The sequence below is a fragment of the Acipenser ruthenus genome, chromosome 24 (genome assembly GCF_902713425.1).
Source record: "Acipenser ruthenus chromosome 24, fAciRut3.2 maternal haplotype, whole genome shotgun sequence".
In the NCBI taxonomy this organism is placed as follows: Eukaryota; Metazoa; Chordata; class Actinopteri; order Acipenseriformes; family Acipenseridae; genus Acipenser; species Acipenser ruthenus.
The window spans coordinates 3,618,829-3,625,824 of NC_081212.1; the positions used below are offsets into that span (position 1 = coordinate 3,618,829).

A 6,996-nucleotide genomic window follows, 5' to 3' on the forward strand; every position below is an offset into this window, starting at 1 on the left:
TGTTGAAACTTGCTGTAGACATTATTCATAGTATACCACGGTTACCGGATTTTGAATTCTGGCTTGTTATTGCTAATGAGGGCTATCTAGGAAAAACAAGCTGTCGGATATACATTTTAATGTGTAGATGTTTATTTTACCTCATAAAGTATATCTTTGTTTTACAGTAAAAAAATATATATTAAAAATAAAAATGTTAAATAATTAACAACAGCAACAAAAAGTGTGTCGGGACTATTTGAAGTAGGTGGAAGAACACTAGGGTGTCAAAAGGCGGTGATGTGCCGTTTCCATGGAGACGCGTCTCTTGGCCAGGGGCAGAGTGAAAGTTATAAACACCCGCCCGAAACTCTGTAATACAAACTGCAGACTGGGAGAAACTAGGCGATCACAATTAAGTCAATAACTATGAAGAACCATGGAATCGCACAGAATAGTCCAAATAAAAATGTTAAAATCGATATAAACAAAAAGGGGTTCGTTCGCTAATCAGAAAAAAAAAGTTTTTTAAGAGAAAGGAGGTGTGTTATTTACCATAACTGCGACGTATTTTATATTAAACAGTGACACATAGGTTACTTTTAATTTAAAAAAAATACATTTTAGAACACATTGTTACTGTTTTGTGTGTTTTGTGTTAAATGGCAGTTTCTAGTAAGGACGGATGCGAGGAGCAAGCGGTTCGGTTGGGAGATAAGGACCGAGTAATCAGAGAACCACTGAAGGACTCTTCCGGGCTTCTGACTTCGTCCGGCACGGAAAAAAAGACAAAGAAGAAAAAAAAGAAGGAAAAAACAAAAGAGAAAAAGAAAAAACAGGGTGGCTCCTGTAAGAAGCGAGTCCACTCCAGCACGCCTCCGACACCAGAAGACGCAGGTTAGAGCAGAGGTGGCCAAAGCCTGCCTTTCCAGTCCTGGTGTTTGTTCCAATCCTGTGCTAAATTGTTTAATTGTATCAATTAAACCTTGAAGTAGTTCATTATCCCATTTCACCTGTTAAACCTGGAGTGGAATGGGGCTCCAGGACAGGGATTATACCCCCTGGGTCAGAGAGTTTCATTTTGTGTTTGTGTGGTTGAGGGAAGAGATTTGCTATGGGACTCCTTCATAAATTGTGCCCACAAAACGTCTTGGTATAGAGGTTAAAATGCAACTGCTTATTTTTTTTTCTTTTTTAAACCATACAAATGTGTATTAACTCTTATTGAAAATGCATTCCAATAGTGTACCATTAATATATACGAGTCTCTCTGCCATGCATTTACAGTACTTGAGCACAGATTAGTGGGGAGGAACCAGAAGGGGGCGCTCAACCTCATTTTATGGGGGTTTACCCCTTGGTTTTGGCATTAAAAGCATGTTGAAAACAGACCGGATTAAAGAAATCATGTCGACTGTCACTACATAATACATTTGGCATTGGATTCCCTGATGTGATATCCAAGCACAGAAGCTGGAGCCATTTCAGGTTTTACTATGGAATTGAATAGACCCCCCCAGGCGCCATGCTGAGCCCCCAAGCAGCTGGATCTCCAATGTAAAACCTGGAATGGACTTCATATGCATGGAGGGAATGGTCTTTTATTTACCGCATTTAATATGTGATCTGGTTTCTATTATTTTCTTAAACAGATAAGCAGCATCAGGACCCAGGCGTCAAGCTCTTCCCCACCCACCTCGCGCCGTCATTGGAGTCGCTGGACGGAAAGCTGGCCAAGGTCAAGCTTCAAGGCAGGACCCCTGCAGAGGCAGCCCGAACCAAGAGCAAGCCCAGGAAGCGCAAGGAGGCGGCAGCAGCAGTGCTGTCCAATCCAGAGCCTGCGTCGTCAGACAACGAGGCGGACCTGACCAACAAGAGGAACGAGAGCCTGAGGTGGGAAGGCACGCTGGAGGACCCCAGCGCCGAGGAAAACAGGATCCGAATCTACAAAATGAACAGGAGGAGGCGCTACCTGAATGCTCTCCAGGGCCTGCACGGGGAGCTGGGGCCGGCAGGCACCACTCAGGAGGGCCACCAATCGAATTGCTTTGGGAGAGGGTGCACAGCTTCTTCCCAGGGCCCCCGAGCTCAACTCCAATCAGAGCTCTCTCATCATGACAGGATTCTCTCGGGGAAAGAGATCAATCGCTTTATACAGGACGGAGCGCAAGACTAGAACACAAAATAACAGCAAGCTGGCATGAACAGAGAACTGTTTGGATGTAGACGGGTGTCAATGCGCCAGTGCTTGAGGACATGGGGTGCCTGGGGTGAGTTTAGCACATTCATTCAACCTGCCTTTAGGCCATAGAGTTTGCACTGTTCACGTAGACAACAGATTTCAAATGTCCCCATTGAAAGTAGTGTAAAAACGATGACCTTGGCACCCAGTGTTGTGTGTCTTTTGCCTCACTTTGTTTACATACCAGGATGTTCTGTCAATGTGCCTGGCCAAAAAGTTTATCATGCAACCAACACTTGTTCAACACTTGTATGTTTGGGGTAACAAATGGGATAATATTTATTTTAAACATGAAGCTCAGGTTTGTAACAGTAGGGATAAATACCTTTCCCTTATGATATGATACGTCTTATCATCTTTCACGTTTACTTTTATCAGGAATTACTGGCACCCTGGCTATACTGTTTCAAAAGCCCTGCAATTAAAGCAGTAGTTTTCAAACTGTCCACCAGAGGGCTTTCAAACATCACAATTCTCTGACAATAGGGCTATATTTGTATTTTGTATTTTATATGTGATTTTGTTTAATTTGTGTATTTTGTCTTTGTTACAACGCAAGAGATGGATATTAGTGCCATATTTAAATACATTAAAAAAAATCTAATTTAATAAAATGTTGATTGTATAACTAGATAAATAAAAAGGGATTGAGAACGCAGGGCAATATTCAAGATTCAGGTATTGCCCTGTTTAAGATCACACCAGAACAAATCATTACTGCAGCCTTATTCTTAGTTTACAAGTAATTGACTGATAAGAACACAAAAGATGAAGTGCTTGTATTCATTTAATCTTCATGTGCATGTATTACTGATAACAGAGATTACTTACATTTAAAATCCAACATAAGGAACAGAAAGAAAACAAAAAAATGGACAATATATCAATATTCATTTTAACATCAAGGGCTATTGAATATTTAGAACAAATATAAAAGGCATTGGTCAGAGCATGAGAAGCTTCTCAAATGATCACACCTTCTTAGTCTTGAAAATAGGAAGGTGTTAATTGGGTATTCAGAGAACAGCAAATGTATAACTTAAATGGTTTATTGATAGAAAACAGGGCAGGATTTTAGCTTGTGTTTAAGCTTTCTGTCTCAGAGACTCGGAGACCCAACAGCGTCCGACACCCCTAAGAAAAGGGAAACCTGCTGCAAAGGAGGCGGAGGGGAAGCGATGGGAAAAACACAAAGGCAGGAATCTCGCATATCCCATCAGTCTCAAATTCTGGAAACAGTATCTGCATAAAAACTAGCTGACATGTGCATTTCACCTGTGCCATCGACCACATCACTGTATCTCAATCTGGTACTGCCCTTTCATTTCTACCATGGCTCTGGGAACAGAGTTACATGACCACAGTCCTGTCACAAGAACAACCAGCCCTTCACTACTTCTGTACAACTGCATTCACTTTGCCAGTCTCGTTACGTTGTGTTACGTTGGACCCCACCACGTTTCAGATTAACTGAAGCCATGTATTTACTGTATGGGATACTACACCTTTAAACCAAGCAACAGAAACAGTAACATACCAGGAGTGTAGTGCTTATAAAGTCAGAACAGAAATACAATACAAAATAACTTACAATAGGATGGATTTTCTGCACTCTTACTCTTCTATAAGCCTTTTGGTTATTTGAATCCTCACTAAGCACAATAGCATTTGGTATTTGCTGCAGAAGCACAGCCTATTGATTTTTGACACCAGATAAAAGGCACCCTGAAATCTGAGCAATAGAGTATCTTAAACTCCTTCTAGAATAGTCTGATTCCTCCAGTGTGTCCCCTGCTCATCTGTATCCCATACTGCACACAGGTCCTTTAAAACCTCTATTAACTAGTGCATACGGTCATGGATAGCAGTTGCTGGTTTGCAGATTGACGAAATGTTAGACTAAATTCTGACAAAAATAGTAAAAGGTTAAAACCGTAAGGCACATGCACCTTCAAAGTGTCCCTTGTGGTATTTTCTTTTTAAATTCTAAATCTCAACAGAAAACGTCTCGAGATGCAGCAACTCATTTCCAAGGCATTGCTGTTGAAAACAGTCTCCTGGGCACGGCTGGCAAAGCCCCCAGATCACAATGCACCGGCTGCCCGGCTCAGTGGTAGCCGGGCCTGAGGGTGCGGTCCACGGCCTCAAGCTCCACGCTGGACAGGAAGCGCCTGGAGAGCCGATGGCAGTCGTACTGCAGAGTCGTGGTGTAGACGGCCCGGGCGTGTTTGGGGTACACGATGGTGGTGCTTTGGTAGCGCTGTGCCCGCTGCCGAGGCTGCAACTCCACCTGCGTCTTGTACCTGCGCCAGGTGCAGCTCGGCAGGACCAACACAGTCTGGCTGCAGGATGCCATGGCCAGACCCACCGGCAGGAAGAACACATCGTGGATGAAGTGACGATCGGAGTCATAGTGGACTGAGGAGGTGTACCTGGCATCGAGAGAGAGGGGGAGGTGACTTAGTGTAGCCATGGGGATGGAAATATGCTGTTCCATGCAGCGCTTACTAAGCCCTCGAAGAGCAGTAGAAGGGAGTATGGTTAGACTTAGGGGTCGCTGTCAGAACGTTTCTATAAGTGCCACCCCCTCTCCCTAATAAACGTGTCCTGTATATGATCAGTAAAATGGAGAGACAGACAGATCGCGCTGTGGTTACCTGATTTCTTTAGCTGGCAGTGGGTCAAGTTCAACTCCCTCCCCGAAAGACAGAGGGTACAGTCTGGGAATCAGAGGAACCTGTCAAGGAACAGAATAAAGAGCTGTCAGTACATATCATAGCTGGATACGGGTGTAATAGCCTGCAGTCACAGCAAGTGGGAGAATCAGGTCTGGACAGCACATAGATTCCTATTGTCTACTGCAAGTCTATTCATTAACACACAATACTACTTATTCACTATGTCACATGCATGTTCCTAGCAGTTCCTTGTGAAAGGAAATTCATTCAATGTGTTTCCTATAATGTTGGGATTTAACCAGGAATAGACTAGCTACTCAATTATGGATTCGTTCAGCAATCCAATTATTCCTGAAACATTTACAGTATCCAAAATATTAACAGCCAGTTAGGAGACACCGAAGCACAGGCAGGTACCCAATACAGAGAGACTAGCTGACCACCACTGCACATCTAACGAGCTGCAACAGAAGGTAGCAAATACAGAACATCTCGAAACTAAACGGTAGGCAACATCTCCGCTTCAAGTTCATTGCAGAAGACTTAAGAACACACGTTCCCTGGCATTTCGTGTAACCTACCACTGCTCGCCCGCTGGTCTCTGGTTCCAGCAGTTCCTTCTCGCCGTTGACCGGGGACAGAAGCCAGGCGCTAGGGCTCGGGCTGGGGGGCAGCCCAGAGTCCGGGCTGTCGAGCACTCTCTCCGCTTTCCGCTTCATATCCAAGGGATCACCAGGGATATCCTGCAGGTTGAGTCTGCCAACCATTGCTTTAGAAAAAAACAATCCTTTTCTCGTTCTTAACTTTTTTCTTTTTTTTTTTTTTTTAATTAAAGTCAAACTTATGCAAAATAAGTATAAATAATTGTTATTGTAAATTATGCAACTTGTATTTATTAGTTACATAAGACGTTATGCAGATGGTCTGCAATTGAACAAAAAATAAGTTTCACAATAAAACAAAATAAATATCTTACTTCTAACGTTTTTCAAAATGCAAAACGTGTTTTCTTTGCTTATTATAAACACCACGTTTCAGTTTGTCCCTTTCTGTGAAATTGCTATTCCGCTTGAATCTCCACTAAAAACAACCTGTGTTGCTTAGCAATGTACTCAAAAAAGAAGGGAACAGAGAGAGACAGAGCCCAGTCATTCAAACAGAAACGAAATGAAATAATGCAGGGAAAGATTTTGAAACAAAATGCAAAGAATACAAATAAAAAATATGTTTTAAATGCATGCAATGTTGCTTGTTTAAATCACAGATGCCTGCCCGTCTGGAGCTCTCGGTACAAAAAACACACACTTCGCTGCAGCTGCAGTTTCTTATCCCAGTTGAGTGTTTTTAGCGGCGGGGCTGCTGCAGAAGACGAAGCGCATTTTAAACATGTCCCTCCCGTGATGTGGGTACGCTGTGCCCCTGCCCCATGGACCCAAACTCAGACTGAACCCTGACTGAAAGGCGCTTATTGTCTTGCACTAGTAACAGGAGGAAGGAAACGCCTCTTCAGACTTCATCCTGCCGCTGATTGGAGTGGCAGAGACCGCGTTTGGTGGAAATAAACAACGTTTTAAAAAGATTATTTTTTCAAACGGCTTGTGCCTTATCAGATGTTGTCGAGAAGACTGCACTGTGCTGATGTTATGGGAATCAAACTTGTGTGTGGGCGGCGCATGGTCCGATAAGAAACGGACACCACTTTCCATTAATCAAACATCCCTGATCGACTTTTTTTTTTCTGTGTGTGTGGCGTGGGCAAATACCTTATACATTAGGATTCTCTTGCATGTTTTGTTCAAGTTTGGCTTTACGTGAACACAAAACAAACTCAACAACCCTTCCACACAAATCCTGCCTATTGATACGATTTTAAGCTCTGAGCTTAAACATATTGTTTGTAAGCTTTTAGAAAGAATGTAAAATAGCGAACCTAAAACCAGTATGTAATCCCGGTGTAACTGGAATGCAGCACACCCCAACAATGTATTTACAATTCCCCATACATGTAGTTAATAAAAACAAAGGCCGTTTCTGCTGCCTGCTGTGACAGCACGGTGCTGAAACAACAAAACAAGAACTAAATAAAAGTAGCTTGGC

The 6,996-nt window shown here is 42.9% G+C and overlaps 2 protein-coding genes across 4 annotated transcripts; one reads left to right on the forward strand and one right to left on the reverse strand.

Moving 5' to 3' along the window:
• Positions 1 to 42: 42 nt before the first annotated feature.
• On the forward strand, positions 43 to 3,001 carry LOC117429075 (uncharacterized). Its single transcript, XM_034048234.3, has 2 exons — positions 43 to 876; positions 1,632 to 3,001. Exons 1-2 carry the CDS (start codon positions 642 to 644, stop codon positions 2,153 to 2,155), a joined length of 759 nt encoding a protein of 252 aa, XP_033904125.2. The 5' UTR covers positions 43 to 641; the 3' UTR covers positions 2,156 to 3,001.
• Positions 2,991 to 6,963, reverse strand: LOC117429308 (refilin-B-like). 3 transcript variants are annotated; one of them, XM_034048658.3, is made up of 4 exons: positions 6,205 to 6,963; positions 5,481 to 5,668; positions 4,879 to 4,958; positions 2,991 to 4,653 (listed from the first exon to the last, which is right to left on the reverse strand). In XM_034048658.3, the coding sequence occupies exons 2-4, from the start codon at positions 5,664 to 5,666 to the stop codon at positions 4,329 to 4,331; spliced, it is 591 nt and encodes a 196-aa protein (XP_033904549.3). In that variant the 5' UTR covers positions 5,667 to 5,668; positions 6,205 to 6,963; the 3' UTR covers positions 2,991 to 4,328. The 3 variants fall into 3 exon arrangements, with proteins under 3 accessions (XP_033904549.3, XP_034774781.2, XP_034774780.2); XM_034918890.2 differs by having other exon boundaries at positions 6,201 to 6,963; XM_034918889.2 differs by having other exon boundaries at positions 5,876 to 6,963.
• Positions 6,964 to 6,996: the final 33 nt, after the last annotated feature.